Here is a 22,294-nt window from a genome sequence, read left to right as displayed (position 1 = left end):
TGAGTTAAGTTTTTCTAGGAATTTTTCCATTTTATTTCATTTTTCCAAATTGTCAGCTTCTAGTCATTGATAATAGTCTCTTAGATTTTAAATCTATTTTTATCTATATGTACTGCTTTCCTTTCATGTCATTTTTTAAAAAATTGTTCTCCTCAGTCTTGTCAAAAGTTTGTCTACTTTAGGGAATTCCCTGGTGGCCCAGTGGTTAGGACTCCACGCTCCCACTGCTGGGGGCCTGGGTTCGATCCCTGGTTGGGGAACTAAGATCCCACATGCTGTGCAGCACAGCCAAAAAAAAAAAAAAAAGGCCAACAACAAAACAGTTTGTCTACTTTATTAAGATTTTTCAAAGAACTAACCACTGGCTTTGTTGATCGTCTTTATCAATTTTTGATATTCATTCTTATTTTCATAAGTGGTTCTTCTAACTTTGAGGTGGACACTTAGTTCATTAGCTCCCAGCCACTCTGAATGTGTTCTCGTTAAATGAAGATCATTATACTGATGCATCTCGTGGGGTGATGTCAAGTTCAAGTGAGAAAGCGCCTTGTGAGCTGTGAAGCCCTTTGGGAACATTGGGTTTAATGATCCTGTGAGCCGTCCCGGGCCTCTTCCCCGGGTTCCAGGCCCCTTGCCTGCTAGAACAACCCCATTCACAGTGAGCGTTTTCTTTTCCGAACTTCCACATTCTGATAGAGTCCATCTCGTTCCTTTGGGTCTGGCAGATGCTCTGTGTGATGGATTATCTTTGTGTGCACATGTCTACCTTCACACTTCGGCTGATAGTCTTTGTGGGTAGAGGGTGAGCCTGTACCTCTTTGCAGCTCACCTGTCATCTTTATTCATCCTAAATTTATTTATTCCTGTGTTCCATTCTGGAAGCACGGCCTCTAGCTCAGTTATTTGCAAGCACTAAAAATACCTAAAGTGTTTTCCCCAAATAAGTAAAGGAATTTGAACTTAGATTAACTATAAATCCTTTCTGACTCTGACATTCCCTAATTTTAGGACAAAGGGATAGGTGTACCAATTCAGTAACTTCCTTTTTTACGGATCATTGGCTGTGCATTCTAGAGTGCAAAGGGGGAATTAGGGTTGGCCTCTCCTGAATGTGGGTGGCTTACTTCTGTTCCTCGTTTTGCAGGCGGCCCCAGGGGAAGTGACGGAGGCAGTAAAAGTGGCGATAGATGCGGGCTTGTACCACAACGAGAATGAGGTTGGAGTGGGGATCCAGTGCAAGGTCAAGGAGGGCATGGTGAGGCGGAAGGACCTGTTTATTGTCAGCAAGGTGGGCCTTCCCTGGCAGAGAGAGCGGGGTGCAGACCGCTCAGGGCTGGACCACGAGATGGGGGGAGCAGCACAGGGAGGGGTTTCCGGTCTCCTCACGGGAGCTGATGGGTCCACCTGTGCTTGAACAGACGGGACAGGACTTCTGTAGCTTTGTGCAGATGCTGGGATTGGTGCGGTCAAGGGGTTGGGGACAGCGTGACAGGCAGAGGGGACCTCTTGAGCAAAGGCACGGGGTATGGGACAGCGTGGGGTACAGGGGCCTATAAGAAGCTTGATGTTCCTACATCGAAAAATGTTAGGCAGCAGAGAGACGCGAGGCTGGGGAAGCGGCTGGGCCAGACAGTGGAAGTCCAGATGCCGTTTGAGGAGCTTATTCTTTTCCCCTTAGACAAAGGACCACCACTGAAGGCTTTGAAGTAGGGAGCTTGTATTCTATGTAAGAGAGACTTGTGTCGAGGTGACTGTAGCCGCTGAAAGAAGCACGGGTTTGAACAGGAGGCAGGAGACAGGCAACAGTAACAGCCATAGAGGCGGGGATGATGACGGCCTGAACAAGGACGCAGGCCAGGATGGGACAGAGAAAGGCTTGTGAAGGACAGTTAGGAGGCAGGCCCTGTGGGAAGTGCTGGGGGTAGACCTGGATGATGGAGAATTAAAGAACTCCCTTGCTTTTGACTTTGAAGCAGGACGTTAAGACCAGTAGGCCAGGAGTCAAGGGTTCAGGTCCAGCTGTAGTGCATGAACCATGAGGGACCGGCTCAGTGTGGATGGCTCGGGACCACCGCTTCATCGTGTAAAGGTGAGTCTCTGGATTCGGTCATCTCCTGAGTGATTTCCAAGCCTCAGTTTCCCTAATTGCAAGACGCAGCATTGCCTCTGTAGTGGATTTGCTTTTCTGTTTTACTCTAAGATAATCCCTGTTATTCTAAAGCTAGTGCAGAGGGCTGGTCAGGGAGAAGCGTAGGTGTGAACGTGGCTGAGGAACAGACATCCCTTCTGATAATTAGTGGGGAGATGGGTGGCGGGTATTTCTGAAGTAGCCCCTAATTTGGCAACAAGTTGCTTCTGAGTAGATCATAGCCAGCGGTGGAAGTGTCATCACTGTTCTTGAAATTTGGAAGTCATGGGAATATAATTTAAGCAAATAAATTACTATATGCTCACCATCTAGAGAGTACTGTTTTTAACAGTGTGACATATTTACTGCTAGTTTTCTGTGGGTTTTTTGTTAATACACTATAGTTTATATAGTGTATGAGCAAAAACATTTTAATCCTTCCTTTTACTTATGTATTTTTGTTTTTTCTCTTGCTGTGATGGAACCTTCAGATTAACTTCTGTCAAAATTAATTCTAAATAGTATAATGAGGGAAATAATGTGAAGGAAAGCAAATTACAGATTTTCTACTTAGCAGAGGGTATGGATGGAAATATCTAAATAAGTACAAGGCAGTGTATATTAACTTACTTAGTTTAACCTGCATGTTTATGAGGCCCCAGTAACAGAGAACCTTTAACATGGAGTCTATTTAAGTGGAAAATACAATATAGAAATTCTTCTTATTCTTCCTCATATCCTTTCTGCCTGCGGGCAGGTTTTGTTTGTTTGTTTGTGGTCCCCATGCATCCAAATAACCAGACGGCCCTCCCATAAAATATTTCACGGTATCCCCAACTCCCCTTTAGCAGGAATCAGGCAGAAGCGGCCCAGCTCTGGAGTTCTCTCCTGGGGCGTCCTGGACCCGTCTGAGGATAACGTCACTGCCCTGTTGTATTTATTGCCATCCGATCTTGGACTTTGTGCCTCTTCCAGGTACTGGATTTGTGGGCCCAGGGGCAGATGTACATTGACACGGGCTCTGTGCTTCCTTCCTCTCCTTGTAGCTCTGGTGCACCTGCCATAAGAAGTCCCTGGTGAAAGTGGCCTGCACCAGGAGTCTGAAGGCCTTGAAGCTGGAGTACTTGGACCTGTACCTCATACACTGGCCCATGGGCTTCAAGGTACCATGTAAGATGGGGGAGATACCCATAGGCAGCACCTTCCTCCCTGGCCGTACCCCGTTAGGTGGTGGGAAGAGCCAGAGCATGAGGGTCCTGGTTCCCTCTGGGCTCAGCTCAAGGGAGGCGTGGGCTGGAGGACCTCTGAGACCCCCGTGACTCTAACGCCCTGTGGGTCCTGCTTCCAAGCCCATCATTTCTCCTCCAAACCAGAAGGGTATCCGTTCTTCCCATAGGTCTTTAGGTGAAAGCAGGTATCAGACAGAGGAGACACTGCGGCTCAAAGCTGCTACTGGTATCACTTCCCAGTGCCCAGTGACCCCCTTGGCCCTGTTCTGTCCGGGGGGGTGACTGCTGCTCTTCCACACGTTCTCCTGCAGCAGGTCCACTCGGTTACAGGGGGAGATCGTGTCTCCACCCAGCTCCACTCTCTTCACTTGATTGCATCTCACCCCCCTACTTAAGCCCCACTCAGCAGCTTCCCAGCCTCAGTCTCATGTTAGCCACTGGCCAGGGCATCCCTGCACACCTGTCCCAGACCCAGATGACACCTCCTGACCAAGGACTCAGGTATACAGGTGGCCCCGGGAGTACAGACATCCTGGAAAGGATTCCTCCTACATTAGGCTAGATGATCGCTACTTGGGCGTCTCCCATGAGATTACCTTTTCTGAGAATCTCATGGTGTAAGCTGAGCTGTCGGTCACCTTTTTAGACTAAACAACAAAAACTGCTTCATTCCTAGTGCAGCTCTACTTTAAGTCATTGTATTAGTTTCAGTAAAGGATGTAGCATTTGTGCATCAGTCACAGTAACAGAGAACAGAAGATGCCTAGAAAGCGAAACAAGGGAGAATGATTCAGAAACGACTTATGTATGTATGGAATCCAACGTTCAGAGAGTAATACTTAAAATAACGATAATAGCTGTCTTGCACTTACTGTCAGCTAACAGTATGATTTTAATGATGTACCAGGCACTGTTTTACGCTTACTTTCTCATTTAATCCTCACAAGCCTGTAAGGTGGGTACTGTTGTTAACACCCCATTGTACAGGTGATGAAACTGAGGCACAGAAAGTCTTAGTAAGATTATCGGTCCCAGAAGCAGGTACTCAGGTCAGACCCTCTTACCCTGCCTGGGGAACTGCCTCATTTTCTAGGGGTCCCTGCAGTTGGCTGCCTAGGTGGTAGAAAAGCAAAACGTCTCAGATCACTCAACAAATTTCAGAGTAGAATTCTATTTATGAGTAATTAAGAGCCAACAAAATAAAACAGAGGGCTTCCCTGGTGGCAGAGTGGTTGAGAGTCTGCCTGCCAATGCAGGGGACACAGGTTCGTGCCCCGGTCCGGGAAGATCCCAATGCCATGGAGTGGCTGGGCCCGTGAGCCGTGGCCTCTGAGCCTGCACGTCCGGGGCCTGTGCTCCGCAACGGGAGAGGCCACAACAGTGAGAGGCCCACGTACCGCAAAAAAAAAAAAAAAAAAGAAAAAAGAATCCAAAAGGGAGGAGCAGGTGTGGAGCTGGTGACAGTTTTCTAGTTGCTCTTTTTACAGTAAACTTTTATTTTGTGAGAACTGTAAATTCACATGCGATTGAAAGAAATAATACAGAGAAATCTCGTGTCCCCTCTGCTCAGCTCCCCCCAACGTTACCATCTTGCAAGATGACAGCCCATGTCACGACCAGGATATCGACAACGATACAACCCACTGAGCTTATTCAGATTTTCCCAAATTTGTGCTGGGCGTGCATTTAGTTCCGTGCAATTGTTTCACCTGTGTTTCATGAATCGTGGCCACAGATAGGACACAGAACTTCTCCATCACCATGGGCATCGCTTTTCTAACTGTTCCCCCCTCTCTTCTGCCCCACTCCCTCCTTTAATTTTCCAGCTTTCTTGAGGTGTAATTGACAAATAAACTATGTGTTTTAAGTGTGCAGCGTGATGATCTGACAAACGTGCACATTGTGAAATGATTCCCACAATCCAGTTAACTCCCATCACATCACATAGCTCCCTTTTTGGTGTGTGGTGAGAAGGCTTAAGATTTACTCGAACAGAGTAAGTAGTAGATACTAGTGCCATAAATATAAAAATCAACTTTTTAAATTAGAATAGTTATAAACTAAAAGTACTATCCTCATTGTCAATTCTATCGGTTGATTCCATGAAAGGACATTGGATGAGATTCATCACCCTTTCTTTTTTTTCCCCCAGGTTTAATGTTGTATAATTGACAATTAAAATTATAGATAGTGATGATCTGATATGCATATACATGGTGAAATGATCCCTACATGCAATCAAGGTAATTAACACATCCATCAACTGTCAGATTCCTTTTTTTGTTTTTGTTTTGGTGGGAACCCTTAAGATCTATTCTCGAAGCAAATTCAATTATACACTACAGTATTATTAACTACAGTCAGCATTCTGTACATGAGAACCTCAGAACTTACTCATCTCATAACTGAAATTTGGTACCCTTTGACAAACATCTCCCTATTTTCCCCACTCCGATCACATGCATTTTAGATCTTTTGTTATTATTCCACAGGTCCCCAAGGCCCTGTTCCTATTTTTTTTAAAAACCTACTTTCTCTCTCTTGTTCCCACTGGGTAATTGATAATCGCTTTATCTTCCAGCACACTGATTATTTCCTCTGTTCCTTCAAATCTACTGAGGTTATCCACTGAGTTTTCCATTTTTATTATTGTATTTTTCAGTTCTAAAATTACCATTTGGTTTTTCTTTATGTCTTCTATTTCTTTGCTAGGACACTCTATTTCCTTGTTGAAACTTTTTACTTTTTCATTTGTCCCCAGTATGTTTGTAATGGCTTGTTGAAACATTTTCATGATGGCTGCTTTAAAATCTTGGTCAGATAATTCTAATATCTCAGTCATCTTGGTGTGGGTATCTGTAGCTTGTCTTTTTTAATTCAGTTTGATGCCTTCCTTGTTTTAGGTATAATGAGTAATTTTTAATGGAAATCTGGACATTTGGGGTATTGTGTATTCATTAAGTTTTAGATCCCTTTAAAAGGTCTCATAAAATTATATATTGTGGCAAATTCACAGAACAAAGGGGGAAAAAACACAAGAACTACAGACAGGTGAAAAGCCAGACTTCGAAAATTTGGAAAATATACTATGGTTAGCTTTTTCTGGGGGATCCATATCTCCTATGATCACTTCCAGGGATGACAGCATTTCAACCTCAGTTACACAGGGAAACAAAACAAAACAAAACAGATAAACCAAAAAAGCCAAAGCAGCAGTAGGTTGGATTGTTTGAAATGTATCTTTATTTACTTTGGGGGAAAAGGACTGGGTTTAGAGATTTTTATTTCCTGCTCCAGGGACTCCAGCCATGTCGCGACTGATCAGGCTAAGTGACATGGAATGAAGCAGGTAAGTTCTCATCCTTGAGATGTCCTCCAATCATCAATCCAAAACCAAGAACTCTGGAGCAACCACAGACACTGCTGTTAATATTCATCATGAAATGGATAATTTGGATGATGAGACAGTCTAAAAGATAAAGGGAGAGTCTTAGTCAAGTAACTGTTTCTGAGCTGGGTAAAGAGAGGTTTCTTTTAAACTGGCTTAAGCATGAGAATTAATGTAGTTTTCTTTTTTGGACAAGTACAAACCCAACGAGTTTTATAACAACCATATACAATTGTATTACAATGTAATGAACACACTGTAGAAAATAAATACGCTTACATGCACTTGGGCACACACACAAAAATAAACCAATATATTCCATTTTTTAGGTATATTATTCTATAACTTAAGGAGATAAACTCTTTGCATTGATATTATAAACTCCCAAGAGGGCAGAAATAAGTTCTTCCTCTTTTAAAACAGTGCCAATCTGGTTTAATACCTAAAGTTAACAAATATTTCAAGGTGTTGATGAGGAAGGTGACAAGAATATCACTGTTGTTCAATTTCTTTCAAGCACTCAGAAATAATTTACCTATGACTTTGCTGGGTGAAAAGTTATATATTAAATCTAGAGATAGAGTGATTATAATATAAGCCACTTCAACAGGGGTTTCCATTTTTAGCAAAGGAAGTGAACTGTCTTTGTACATATAAAGTACAGTAAGTCCCCTATATGCGAACCTTCAAGTTGCAAACTATCAAAGTTGTGAACGTGCGTTCCATCAACATCAGGCGTGAGTGAAATTACAGCTTGCCTGCTGTCTCCTACTGCTGACGATCCTTCAGCTGTAACATCTCCCATCTCCTCTCCCTCCTGCAGGCAGTAACTCTTCTTGCCCATTCACTCGATGCCAGCCCCTGGATGCCAGGTGTTGTACTGTACTACTGTACTTTTCAAGGTACTGTACCGTAAAACTAAAAATGTTTTCTATATTTTTTGTGTTTATTTGTTATGTATGTTTGTGTGAAAAGTATTATAAACCTATTACAGTGCAGTACTATATAACCGATTGTGTTAATTGGGTACCTAGGCTAACCTTGTTGGACTTAACGAATGCGCTCTCGGGAGGGGACTCATTTGTATGTAGGGGACTTACTGTAATCATTTTCGAGGTAGGCAATGCTAAACCACTGGATAATTGTTGATTAAAATGACTGATATTAATTGCTTCTTCACTGTCCCTTACTTTTCCCTGTCTATCATTTTCTTATATTCTTCATTCAACAAACATTTTCTAATTACTCAGAGAGAGGGCAGTTTTTTAAAAATCCTTCCCTACGAATCTAACGTTCTGTGGTAAACAGAAAGTAAACAGAAAAGGTTAGCAAACCACACGGTATGTTAATTAGGGAGGTGGGCCAAGAGAAAAAGGGAGCAGGATGGAGGGGAAGGAAGGGCTGTACAGGGCTGCGTTTTTAGATAAAGTGACAGAGAAGGTGTCATAGAGGTGCCATCTGAGTTAAGATTGACAGTGGTGAAGGAGTGACCATCCAGATGTTTGGAGGAAGAGCATTCTGGGCAGAGGGAGCAGACAGTGCAAAGGCCCCAAGATGGGCCTGACGCATGTGGGGGACAGCAAGGAGGCCACTGGGCTGCACTGGAGCCAGAAGGGGCAGAACAGCAGGACTTGGAGGCAGGGCGTGGGGAGACCATGTCCTGCTGGACTTTGTAGGTTTTGTGAGGACTCTGGCCTTTACTCCGAGTGAGAAGGCAGGCCACCAGATACCGAGAAAAGGATTTCCCCATCAGACCTACTATTTTTTTGGTCTGTTTTTTGTTGGGGGGGTTTTCAGAAAATAGTAGTGTTTTTATTTTTTTGATTTAGTTTAATTTTTATTTTATATTGGAATATAGTTTATTTACAAACTATATTAGTTTGTAATATATTATTATTATATATATATTATTATTATTAGTTTGTAATATATTATTAGTTTGTATATTAGTTTGTGTTAGTTTCAGGTGTGCAGCAAAGTGAATTAGTTATACATATACATATATCCATTCTTTTCCCATATAGGTTATTACAGAATATTGAATAGAGTTCCCTGTACTATATATTTTATATATAGTAGCATGTATATGTCAAATAAGTCAGACAGAGAAAGATAAATATCATATGATATCACTTATATGTGGAATCTAAAAAGAATGATACAAATGAACTTATTTACAAAACAGAAATAGACTCACAGACATAGAAAACAAACTTACGGTTACCAAAGGGCAAAGGTGTTGGGGGAGGGATATTAGGAGTTTGGGATTAACATATACAGACCTACATTTTTACCTCATTCACTCTGGTGAGTACGGGCAGAGACGAAGTACAGAAGCAGAGAGAGCAAATAGCAGCCAGTTAGTTGATCAGGAAGATTCTGATACAAGCACGTGAGGTATGTGGGGTTTGGGGGGGTGGGGTGGCTGCAGGTACCATCATGAGCTCAAGTGTCGACTTGATAAGTTTGAGTGGAGTAGAGCAAATGGATATACAGGTCTTGGTCCAGGGCCTAGGTCTGGGCTGGATATAATCTGGGGGAGTGTGTATTTACCCAGTGTTTAGAGCACGGGACTAGATGAAGTACCAAGGATGAGGATGTGGCTAGAAAAGAGAAGACGTCCAAGGATTGAGCCTTAGGTCACTCCAAAGTTAAGAGGTCAGGTTGATGAGGAGACACCTGCAAAGACCAGGAGAAGGAATGGCATGGCGGATAAGGGGAAACCAGATCTGCAGTGAAGAAAGCAAAGCTGAGAAAGTGTTTCTAGGAAGAGTGACCCACTAGGTAAAATAAGATGGATGAGAATCACTGCTGGGTTAAGCAAAGAGGAGGTCATGGCTGACCTTGACAAGAGGAGATTTGGCAGAGAGGAGGGCAAATGCCTGGTTTGTGTGGGTTCAGAAGAGAACGGGGAGAGAGACAGGAGAGGAAGAAAGCATGGACTTCTTCAAGAAGTTTTGCTGTAAAAGGAGAAACGGGGATGGCGGGGTGAGCTGCAGATGAAGTCAGTTTGAGAGAGAGCTTTTTTGAAGATGAGGGAATGTTCCAATGCCTCTAGGAGTAATCTCATGGGGAGGGGAAATCTGATGAAGTAGAGAGACAGAGAGCAGGATGTAACCAAGTTTTAGACCAATGAGTAAGACAAAGAAGAGAGAGGAGACTTGAAAATATGTGCAAAGGATGTCATCGTATTGATTGATCCTGGAATTTAAGCAGAGGAAGGACAGAGGGGCATAGAGTAACAGGGGTATGAAGGCTTGAAGGAAAAATGTTTTCCATCCACTTCGCTAAAAGAAGAGGCAAGAGAAGACCCTGCCCTTTGTGGATTAGAATAAATGGAATTCCTTCATTACCCTGCTCCCCCAGCATCTACAATGGAACAGGGTACTTACGAATCTTCTTCAAAATAGCGCATGTTTCTGTTTAGGCCATCTAGACTTTGCATATCCTCTGGGGTCAACTGGAATTCAAAAACCTATCAGAAATGTGAGAAGATCAATTCAATTTCCTGGAGGCAATTACTGCAGCCCCTACATGCCCCCCACATGCAGATACACACACACACATTTATGTAGAAACTTATGTAGGTTTCATGAGACAGTTGTTATGAACTTGGGGTTCATCCCCTGACAAAAGTCATCGGCATTTGTCCATTCAAAGAGTTGGGATTAGCAACTCAGGTCACCCTCAGAGACTTGTATTGAATAGCTGTGTTGGTAGCCAAGGAATCCTTGAGATTTTTGAGCCCAGGTCTCACTTCAGCTAACTCTTTCATTTTTTCAGCTGAAGAAATCAAGGGATGATTTACTCAGGGCCATACTGTTGAGTGAAAACCAGGACTGAGACTCAAACCTGATGCTCTGTCGACTGTTCTTTACAACCACCATGCCTCCTCCCTTGTAGGATTTGGAGGACAGGACAGTTAAATATAGCACATATACGCATAGAATATACAGGGAGATAAGCTTTGCCCAAATACACATTGGGAGCCTCCCAAATAACCCATCCCAGGGAAAACGATGTGCTTCTGTCAACCCCCTGCTGCCCCAAACCCTACCAGGTACCTGGAAGTTCTCCTTGAGCCTCTTCTCATTGAAGCTCTTGGCCAGAGCAGCCACCCCTCTCTGCAGCTGATAGCGCAGGGTGACCTGGGCTGGAGTTCGCCTGTGCTTTTCAGCAATGGTGTTGAGTACTGGATCCTGCAGGAGAACTGGATTGTCCTTTTTCACCCTGGGAGGGAGGCAGAGGCGCTATGTGTCTGAGGTTGTGTATCCATTCTACTTGGGGATAGTTCTTTCAGGCTAGGGGTGGTTGATCCTCTAGAATCTTCCTCATTACCTTCTGGCTGTCTCAATATTTCTTTGGCTTCTTTTGGTAAATCCAAAGAAGAAGGACAAGGGAAAGAAAGGGAAAATCGGATAGTTTTTTCATCTTTTAAACATTTCTGAGAAACTTCGTAAAAGATTGAATAAGTCAAGAAGACAAAATTGTTGTCCACAGTAAGACCCAATGACCACCATCATAACAAATAACCAAGAATTTTATAAGAATTTGCTATTTCAAAAAATGCTCTCAACTAATTATCTCCATTTTGTCCTCAAGTGTTAAAAGGTACACATCTATATTCCTCTTGAAGAGATAAAGAAACTAAAACTTACAGAAGTTGTAACTTGTCTCATATCCCTCAACTGCTAAGTGTCAGAATCATGGCTTGGAATTACCTTGTCACTTTTTTTTTTTTTTTTTTGCGGTACGTGGGCCTCTTACTATTGTGGCCTCGCCCGTTGCGGAGCATAGGCTCCAGATGCGCAGGCTCAGCGGCCATGGCTCACGGGCCCAGCCGCTCCGCGGCATGTGGGATCTTCCCAGACTGGGGCACGAACCCGTGTCCCCTGCATCGGCAGGCGGACTTTCAACCACTGCGCCACCAGGGAAGCCCCCTTGTCACTCTTTAAAGCCACAGCTTTTGAATTGGATGAACATTTTAATCAGTAATAATTACTTTATTATTCAATAACGTTTTATTGAGTCCTCACAATGTAGGCTAGGTAAAGGGTTTGCAAAGATGGATGATTCCTCTTGACTATACTTAATTTCCCCCAGACGTTGAGAGATGTCTCCAGAAGGCACAGCATCTAGGGTCGGAATACCTTTATAGAGATCATTACCATTTCTTCCTTAAGTCAGACCCCAAGGTAGCATATGCAACAAGGAGAATGTCCTTGGACTTGCAGAACTCCAGCAGTTTGCTCTGGTTGAGGTAAGGGTGACATTCCACCTGTAAATTGCCAAGCAGAAGTATTGGAGTGTAGGACCAGCAGGATTGCCAGCACCAAATTTACAAGGAACATACGGTGAATACAGATTCACAGTATCAGAAATACTTAGAAATACCAGCAACGTGGGCCAGCAAGTGACCGTCATCCACAGCTGTACCCATGGTGCACCAAACACAATAGTTTTATTGCCTAAAAATGTCTTGTGCTTTACCTGTTCATCCCTCCTCCCCTCCCCATGAGCCCTTTGCAACCACTGATCTTTTCTTTCTTTCTTTCTTCCCTTCTCTTCCTTCTCTTCCTTCCTTTCTCTTTCTCTCTTTCTTTCTTTTCTTTTTTTTAGAACACTTTTGGGTTTACAGAAAAAATCGAACAAAAAATACAGTTTCCATATTTCCCTTCATTCCCTCGACAATTTCCCCTATTATTAGCCTCTTACATTAGTATGGTACATTTATTAAAATTGATGAGTCAATATTGGCAGATTATTATTAAGTAAAGCCCATAGTTTACATTAAGGTGCATTCTTTGTGATGTAAATTCTATGGGTTTTGACAAATGGATGATCTGTATCTTTCATTACAATATCCAACAGAATAATAGTTATACTGTCCTAAGATTTCCCCTGTGTACCACCTATTCATCCACCCTTCTGTTCCTTTGTACCCCTGGCAAGCACTGATCATTTTACTGTCTCCATAGTTTGGCCTTTTCCAGAATGTCATAGAGGTGGAATCATACAGTAGGCAGAAATTTCAGATTGGCTTCTTTCACTTAACAATATGCCTTTAAGTTTCCTCCATGTCTTTTTCTCGTTTGATAGCTCACTTTTAAATTGCTAAATAATATAACACTGTAAGGCTGTCCCAGAGTTTGTTTATCCTTTCACCTCTGGAGGGATGGAGGGACATCTTGGTTGCTTCCAAGTTTTGGCACTTATGAATAAAACTGCTATAAAACTCTGTGTTCAGGTTTGTGTGTTTTCAGCTCCTTAGGGTAAATACCAAGGACTACAGTGCTGGATCATATGGTAAGAGTATGTTTAGTTTTGCAAGAAACTGCCGAACTGTCTTGCAAAGTGGCTGCACCATGTTGCACTCCCATCAGCCATGAATGAGAGTCCCTGTTGCTCCTCCTCCTCACCAGCATTTGGTGGTGTCAGTGTTCTGGATTTGGGTACTTTTAACAGGTGCATGGCAGGAGGGTGGCCCCACCCCATCTGTGGTTTGTCTCTCTGTGGTCTCAGCTACCCACAGTCAACCATGGTCTGAAAATATTAAATGGAAAATTCCAGAAATAAACAATTCATAAGTTTTACATTTCACACTGTTCTAAATGGTGTGATGAAGTCTTGTGCTGTCCTGCCCCATCCCACGCAAGGCAGGAATCATGCCTTTGTTCAATGTACCCACACTCTGTATGCTACCAGCCTGTTGGTCACTTAGTACCCATCAGATCATCTGTTGTGGTGTCGCAGTGCTGGTGTTCAAGTGACCCTTATTGTCCCCAAAACACAAAATTAGTGATGCTGGCAATTCAAATATTCTCTCTCTCTCTCTCTCTCTTTTTTTATTGGAGTATAGTTGCTTTACAATGTTGTGTTAGTTTCTACTGTACAACAAAGTGAATCAGCTATATGTATACATATATCTCCTCCCTCTTGGACCTCCCCGCCCCCCATCCCACCTATCTAGGTCATCACAGAGCACCGAGCTGAGCTCCCTGTACTATACAGCAGGTTCCCACTAGCTACCTATTTTACACATGGTAGTGTATCTATGTCAATCCTAATCTCCCAGTTCATCCCACCATCCCCTTCCCCACCCCACATGTCCACATGTCTGTTCTCTACATCTGTGTCTCTATTCTTGCCCTGCAAATAGGTTCATCTGTACCATTTTTCTAGATTCCACATATTTGCATTAACATACAATGTTTGTTTTTCTCTTTCTGACTTACTTCACTCTGTATGACAGACTCTAGGTCCATCCACATCTCTACAAATGACCCAGTTGTGTTCCTTTTTATGACTGAGTAATATTCCATTGTATATACGTACCACATCTTCTTTATTCATTCATCTGTCGATGGACATTTAGGTTGTTTCCATGTCCTGGCTATTGTAAATAGTGCTGCAATGAAAATTGGGGTGCATGTGTCTTTTTGAATTATGGTTTTATCAGGGTATATGCCCAGGAGTGGGATTACTAGTCATATGGTAGTTCTATTTTTAGTTTTTTAAGAAACCTCCATACTGTTCTCCATAGTGGCTGTATCAATTTACATTCCCACCAACAGTGCAAGAGGGTTCCCTTTTCTCCACACCCTCTCTAGCATTTACTGTTTGTAGATTTTTTGAGGATGGCCATTCTGACGGGTATGAGATGATACCTCATTGTAGTTTTGATTTGCATTTCTCTAATAATTAGTGATGTTGAACATTTTTCACGTGCCTCTTGGCCATCTGTATGTCTTCTCTGGAGAAATGTCTATTTAGGTCTCCAGCCCTTTTTTTTTTCCTGCCCATTTTTTGATTGGGTTGTTTGTTTTTTTGATATTGAGCTGCATGAGCTGTTTGTATATTTTGGAGATTAATCCTTTGTCAGTTGCTTTGTTTGCAAATATTTTCTCCCATTCTGAGGGATGTCTTTTCGTCTTGTTTATGGTTTCCTTTGCTGTGCAAAAGCTTTTAAGTTTCACTAGATCCCATTTGTTTATCTTTGCTTTTATTTTCATTACTCTAGGAGGTGGATCAAAAAAGATCTTGCTGTGATTTATATCAAACAGTATTTTCCCTATGTTTTCCTCTAAGAGTTTCATAGTGTCTGATCTTACATTTAGGTCTTTAAACCATTTTGAGTTTATTTTTTATGTATGGTGTTAGGGAGTGTTCTAATTTCCTTCTTTTACATGTAGCTGTCCAGTTTTTCCAGCACCACTTATTGAAGAGACTGTCTTTTCTCCATTGTATACTCTTGCCTCCTTTGTCATAGATTAAGTGACCATAGGTGTGTGAGTTTATCTCTGGGCTTTCTATCCTGTTCCATTGATCTATATTTCTGTTTTTGTGCCAGTACCATACTGTCTTGATTACTGTAGCTTTGTAGTATAGTCTGAAGCCAGGGAGCCTGATTCCTCCAGCTCCGTTTTTCTTTCTCAATATTGCTTTGGCTATTCAGGGTCTTCTGTGTTTCCATACAAATTGTAAAAATTTTTGTTCTAATTCTGTGAATAACACCATTGGTAATCTGATAGGGATTGCAATGAATCTGTAGATTGCTTTGGATAATGTAGTCATTTTCACATTATTGATTCTTCCAGTGTTCCAAGAACATTGTATATCTCTCCATCCGTTTGTGTCATCTTTGATTTCTTTCATCAGTGTTTTGTACTTTGCTGAGTTCAGGTCTTTTGCCCCTTAGGTAAGTTTATTCCTAGGTATTTTATTCTTTTTGTTGTGATGGTAAATGGGATTGTTTCCTTAATTTCTCTTTCTAATCTTTCATTGTTAATGTATAGGAATGTAAGAGATTTCTGTGCATTAATTTTGTATCCTACTACTTTACCAAATTCATTGATTAGCTGTAGTAATTTTCTGGTAGCATCTTTAGGATTTTCTCTGTACAGTATATTGTCATCTGCAAACAGTGACAGTTTTACTTCTTCTTTTCCAATTTGTATTTCTTTTATTTCTTTTTCTTCTCTGATTGCCTTGGCTAGGACTTCCAAAACTATGTTGAATAATAGTGGCAAGAATGGACATCCTTGACTTGTTCCTGATCTTAGAGGAAATGCTTTCAGTTTTTCACCATTGAGAATAATGTTTGCTGTGGGTTTGTTGCATATGGCCTTTATTATGTTGAGGTAGGTTCCCTCTATGCCCACTTTCTGGAGAGTTTTTATCATAAATCAGTGTTGAATTTTGTCAAAAGCTTTTTCTGCATCTACTGAGATGACCATATGGTTTGTACAAATTTCCAAGACTGAACCAAGAAGAATTAGAAAATATAAACAGACCAATCACAAGTAACGAAATTGAAACTGTAATTAGAAATCTTCCAGCAAACAAAAGTCCAGGACCAGATGGCTTCACAGGAGAATTATATCAAACATTTAGAGGAGAGCTAACACCTATCCTTCTCAAACTCTTCCAAAAAACTGCAGAGGAAAGAACACTCCCAGACTAGTTCTATGAGGCCACAATCGCCCTAATACCAAAACCAGACAAAGATATCACAAAAAAAGAAAATTACAGACCAATATCACTGACGAACATAAATGCGAAAATCCTCAGCAAAATTCTAACAAACGGAATCCAACAATACATTAAAAAGTTCATACACTATGATCAAGTGGGATTTATCCCAAGGATTCAAGGATTCTTCAATATATGCAAATCAATCACTGTGATACACCATAATTAACAAATCAAATATTCTCTTACTGTGCTTATTTGTATATATATATATTGGCCATACCACATGGCATGTGAGATCTTAGTTCCCTGACCAGGGATGGAACCTGCACCCCCTGCATTGGAAGCACAGAGTCAACCACTGGACTTCCAGGGAAGTCCCATTACTGTGCTTAATTAAAATTAAACTTTATCATAGGCATGTATGTATAGGAAAAAACATAGTCTATATAGTGTTCAGTAATATCCATGGTATGGTTTGGGTCATCCACTGTGGTGGCGGGGGTGGGGGAGGTGTCTTATCCCGCAGATTAGAGGGAACTATTGTATCTCACTTTTGTCTTAATTTGCAAATCTCTAATGATATGTGATGTTTAACAATTTTTCATATGCTTATTTGCTACCTGTTCAGGCAAACCTTGGAGATATTGCAGGTTCAGTTCCAAGCCATCACAATAAAGCAAATATTGCAATAAAGGAGCCACATATTTTTCAGTTTCCCAGTAAACATAAAAAGTGATGTTTACACTACACTGTGGTCTATTAAGTGTGCAATAGCATATGTCTAAAAACTACATACCTTAATTTAAAACGACTCAATTGCTAAAAAGTGCCAAAACAGTTACAATAGTAACATCAGCAGCTAGTGTCCAAAGGTACAGTACATGAGAGGGGAGCGCCATTGGTGACTTTGTTGAAGTGAGGAAAGAGTAAGCTGATGGGGAGGGATAAGAGATTGGGGGGCCAATTGGTGGGGCTCACCTGGTTGCAGACGGGCTTGTACTTGAGCCCTGGCTTGTTCAGGATCATCTCCAGCTGCTTACAGTTAAAGTTGGACACCCCAATGGACTTGGCCAGTCCTGCGTCCTTACACTTCTCCAGGGCCTGGGGAGGAAGAGGTGGTGAGGAGTAACTGGCTAGAGAAGCATAACAAATGGTAGCATGCTGTGGATGAGAGACAATACGTGATGCAGATGTCAGTAAATAAGACAAGAATTGGCCAATAGGAGGAGAATGAGAAATAAAATAGTTTTTGAAATGGGTAAGGAGACAGAGTAAGAATGCAAGCAGCCAAGGCAGGGCTAAGAGATCCCGTGCGATCTTTAGCTAGCACCTAAAATAATATGATAGAACAATATCAGAACAAGCGCCAGGAGAATGGAGGTTGAGTCAGGTGCAGCCTGGGAAACAGGAAGTGGCCATGCCATCTCCCAGACCACCAGCTCCCTGTTTTCTCTTTGACCTCATTTCCTATTATTGTCCACCAAATTCACTCTGTTCCAGCCACACATGCCCCTTTGCTGGTTTTTCAACATGGTAAGCTCTCTCCTACCTTAAAATCTTTGCCTTGATTTTCTTTATGCCTGCATCACTCTTCCTCCAGATACCCACTTAATCTACTTAATCCATTAGTCAATCAATTTCGTTATCCATTTAATCAATTTCCTCATTTCCTGCAAGTCTTTGGTCAAATGCCACCTTCTCAAAGAGGCCTGCCCTATCCATTCTGTTTTTAATTGCCTATCTGTGCCCCAAACCCAGTGCACACTCAGTTCCCTTACTCTTTCTTATACCACTGCATCCTTCCCCCCCACCAGTAGCACCTACCACTCTGTGGGGTCAGAGACCTTGATTTTGTTCATGGATGTAGCTTGAGTACTTAGAAGTACTCCGTAATCATAAGCATTCAATAACAACTTATTGAATTACTAAATAGAAGAAATGTGAAACTGAGGCAGAGGGACATTCAGGGACTTGCCCAAGTCTACACAGGGGGCAGAATTGGACTACATCCTCCTCTCCTCAATTCCTTTTCTGTCCTCTCCGCCCCAAGGTGCAGAGACATGGCCTCTTTGGAGCTGCACTCACCTCCCATGTGGTACAGAGATCCACTGTGTCAAAAATGATGTTTCCATGTGTGTCCTTTGGGAAAAAGTCCTCCCCAGGCTGGAACATAGGAAAGAAAAAGAGATTGGATCAAGCTATGTCTGGCCTCAGCCAATATGTTTGGAGCCTTTAGACCTTGAGGCTAATGGGACCATCTGTCCTTATTCTTGAAAGGAATGGTAGTACATTGAGAAAGTACACTTCCTAGAAATGTTTTTAACCCCTAAAGGTTTAATAAATACTGTTTGTGTCAAGGACAACTTGAGATACCCAAGACCCCATCCTAGTGAGAGCCCAGAGTGGTGCCATAGCTGAATGGGCTCCTTTGTCCCAGATCCTTGTGGGATAAGGCTCTTCCATCCCTGCTTTCCACCTGGAGGTGGTCTTTTGAGAGAGGGACTTGTCCCCATCTCAAGGGCTGAGTCTCATCCTCATTAAATTTTCTGTGCCTTCACAGGTCTCCACACTGGCACGTTCCCCAGACACCAGTGGGCATGCGGTTGAAATTCAAGAGTACAGGGACTTGAAAATATAGATAGTTGTCCACAAGATCAAGGCAAATACATTGAAAACAGTAAACCCATCAGTCTGGGGCTGGAATAGTGAACTGGGATAGTGATAGTTGCAGAAAAAAGAAAAAAAGAGAATATTAAAGCATTATATATGATTCTTGTCATTTTCACGAACTATATCCTCTTTTTATTTAGCTACTAATGATGTTGATAACCAAAGTAAAATAACTTTCGCTAACCTTCATAGCTATTGGGAAATGAGTTAGATAAAGATCCACATAGCTCAGTTGAAGTTTCCTCAGTGAGCTTTCCAAGCAAGTTTGGACCAATTCTGGACGGAAAAAGGTGCTCCACAACTGCAGTGGTGGAAAGAGAAGCGGAGTGGGATTATTTAAGAATATTTAGGAGAGATTAATACAATGGCAAATAAACAACAACAACCAAAAACCCGCTCGTGGTCGTTGGGAAGTGACAAGTCATCCTGTGAAGCTCAGGATTCTTTATCATCATAGCTTATTTTCACATTGAATTAAGAAAACATGGTAGAAAGTTAAAATATAGTCTTACACAGATGCTCTCAAAACTGAAAATACAAAAAAGAATTATTTGGTTTGTTTGTGCAAAATATAGCCCTGGATTCTCCCTCAAACATCATAAATTATAATATCTGGAGACTGGGCTGGGAAACTGCATTTTATTTTTCATTTTTTAAAGAATTTTTGATGTGGACCATATTTAAAGTCTTTATCAATTTTGTTACAATATTGCTTCTGTTTTATGTTTTGATATTTTGGCCCCAAGGCATGTGGGATCTTAGCTCTCTGACCAGGGATTGAACCCACAACCCCTGCATTGGAAGGGGAAGTCTTAATCACCTGACCACCAGGGAGGTCCCTGGGAAACTGCATTTTAAACAAGCACATCAAGTGATTGTGATTCAGGAAATTCTATCTTGGCTGCATTCAATTGTTAGGTTTGCCAAAGACAGCTAGGCCCTTTAGGAATTTTGGGGGGGAGGGCATTTTAGTTACTTCATTTTAAGAAGTAATAATCTAAGGAAAATCCATCAAGATTACTAAAGGTAAGGAAACAAACGGATCCTATGTAAAGAAGATTAAAGCTGAGAGTTAAGAGGGTAGTGCTCTAGCAATACCTCATCTAAACACAGTCGTGTGGAGAGATTCACATTCTGGAGCTAGAAGGAAGAAATATCCATTCATAGACCAGTATAGGGTTCACTGTCATGGACACCAACTCCCTCCTCTTGGGCTACTTTACCTCAAATTCAAATGCTTTTTTTCTAGCAGTAGTCAGTTCAATGAACACGATGGGGAAAATTCCTCTTGTGTTCCGTTTCCAATCCAACTTAAATACTAAGTTCTTTTATTTGTTTCAGATGTGATATCAGTGGATCTAAATTATATTAGTAAAAATGGCTTGAAAGTTTTAAAAATGCATTAGAAATACTTTTATAAACATGAATGTTATCCTCATATCGGTTCCGTGGTATTATATTATTTTTCCTACCTCATAGGAAAGAGAGATAAATGTCTATTGACAGTGCAATAGATTGAGATATAAAGACTAAGACTTAAAGAGGTTAAAAGACTTTTTTTGGCTAAGAAATTTCACAAAGTCAAATATATAGAATATTAAAAAACTAAAATTTGATTGTAGTTTCCCAAAGCCTACACTTTCTGACTAAATTGCTTTACCTCACACTATAGCTAAGAAAGATTGTCACTTCATCAAAACTTGAGTATAACAGAGTTGGAAAAGCCAAATCCATCCCTGAGTTTGCAAACATATGGTAATAATAACAGCTAGTATTTTTGAACATTTAAAATACATTAAATATTTTTAAAGATTTACATGTATTTTTTGAAGTAATACTCATAAAAATCCTGTGAGGCAAATATTGTTATCTTCATTTACAGCTTGGGAAACTAAGGGACAGACTTTAAGTAGTTTGTCCAAGGTAAGTAAGTGGCAGAACTTGGATTCAAATATAGGAAGTCTGACCACAGAACACACATTCCTATCCAGCTGTTCCAAACCAGCCTTCTCATATTTCAAGGTCTGAGAGTGAATGAGAATTAAACCAATGAGAAAAGAAATACGCCAAGAAATGATTCAGCTAAGAGTGAGCTTCCACAGATACATATGCAACTATACACAACACCTTTGTAGTGTAGAATAAGTCACCCCTCTTCACAGTGCCATCTGCAATCTTCATCTGGATGGCTCTCCCAATTTCTTCTTCATTTTGGTACATATAAGCTGAATCAATATGGCGGTAGCCTATGTCGATTGCTCTCTTGATGGCCTTTTCTACCTCACTCTTAGCAACCTAGAAGAGCATGAAAAGATAAAGACCTACTTAATTCAGGAACAGATGACCAATTCCATAAGCAGAGCTAGTCAGCAGAACCCATTGTTTTTCTAAGGGTTAAGAGCTAGTGGTGACAAAGCTTAATGTTGACCTATGATCGGCAGTAAATATTTAACAACTGACTCTGAAGGAGTCCTGATTTGTAGTATTAGCCAGTTTCTATGGTGGAACTATTCCCACCATTGCTAATTTCATGCAACCGATGCTGGGAATACTCTTACAGTTGAATCTTTGAGCTCATGAGCTGGTCCCAGCACATCACATCATGAACTCTCTATTTCTGGACTTACACTATATACATGTATAGATTTACACAATATATAGATTTACCTTTCTAAATTAATTCACTCTGTGAGAGATCATTAAACTGGTTTCAATCCAGAAATTCAGTGCAAAAAAATGATCAATGCGATGAAGATGTAACTTCGGAGAGAATAAATTTGTGATTTACCTTTGTAAACTTGGAGAAACACTTCAAACAACATTTGAGGAAGAACTAAAATGTAAAAAACAAAAACAAAAAAAACCCTCTTTTTTTCACTTAAAAATATCTTATAATTAATTCCTTCTATGGTTAATAAATTAATCCTTAGCTAATATTCTCCTTCACAATTTTGTTATTCTTCTTAGCTGCCTACTGTTCTGCTGGACCACCAGGCTGGACTTCTGAAGTTACCTATCATTTTCACAGCTCCATTATCGCCTCTACTTCACTCAGTAATTAAAGGGTCTTTTGGGTATATATTTTTAATTTGCAACTCCTGATGAATTGACCAGTCCCATGGGGATGAACTGACTGTCCACAGATGAAAGAGCCAAGTAAAGTAAAAGCAACAATTCGTGCTAGTGTCCTTGCTACAGACCTCAACATCACACTCCATGTGGCTCTCCTGCTGGGAATCAAGCATGAAGTTCAGTCTTCCAAACAGAACTTCCAAGTGTCACATGCCTCTCCCCACAGCACAGTATTCACAGCCTGACCTGTAAGAGACTATTTTCACCTCAGACCACCAAAACTCCCTCTAAGATGAATCTTGTCTCTCTTTCTCCAGGTCCTTTTGCCCCTGA

General features: G+C 41.3%; 1 protein-coding gene across 5 annotated transcripts in view; it reads right to left on the bottom strand.

Annotated features, from left to right (window-relative positions):
- Positions 1–6,582: 6,582 nt before the first annotated feature.
- LOC308614728 (dihydrodiol dehydrogenase 3) overlaps positions 6,583–22,294 on the bottom strand; it is a 42,954-nt gene continuing 27,242 nt past the window's right edge. For 2 of the 5 annotated variants that reach the window (XM_081229344.1, XM_081229345.1), the window contains 9 exons: positions 21,678–21,722; positions 21,017–21,184; positions 19,074–19,190; positions 18,305–18,382; positions 17,198–17,320; positions 11,914–12,023; positions 10,810–10,975; positions 10,138–10,220; positions 6,583–6,826 (listed from right to left, as the gene is read on the bottom strand). In XM_081229344.1, the coding sequence (XP_081085470.1) occupies positions 6,784–6,826; positions 10,138–10,220; positions 10,810–10,975; positions 11,914–12,023; positions 17,198–17,320; positions 18,305–18,382; positions 19,074–19,190; positions 21,017–21,184; positions 21,678–21,722 (933 nt within the window). In that variant the 3' untranslated portion in view covers positions 6,583–6,783. Of the gene's footprint in view, positions 6,827–10,137; positions 10,221–10,809; positions 10,976–11,913; positions 12,024–17,197; positions 17,321–18,304; positions 18,383–19,073; positions 19,191–21,016; positions 21,185–21,556; positions 21,641–21,677; positions 21,723–22,294 lie in introns of those variants that run through there. The other 3 variants (XM_081229346.1, XM_081229350.1, XM_081229347.1) reach the window with 3 other exon arrangements.

Source organism: Mesoplodon bidens (genome assembly GCF_964165515.1).
Source record: "Mesoplodon bidens genome assembly, chromosome: 3".
In the NCBI taxonomy this organism is placed as follows: Eukaryota; Metazoa; Chordata; class Mammalia; order Artiodactyla; family Ziphiidae; genus Mesoplodon; species Mesoplodon bidens.
The sequence above is the reverse complement of the archived record's forward strand: the minus strand, read 5'-3'. Positions and strand labels throughout refer to the sequence as shown.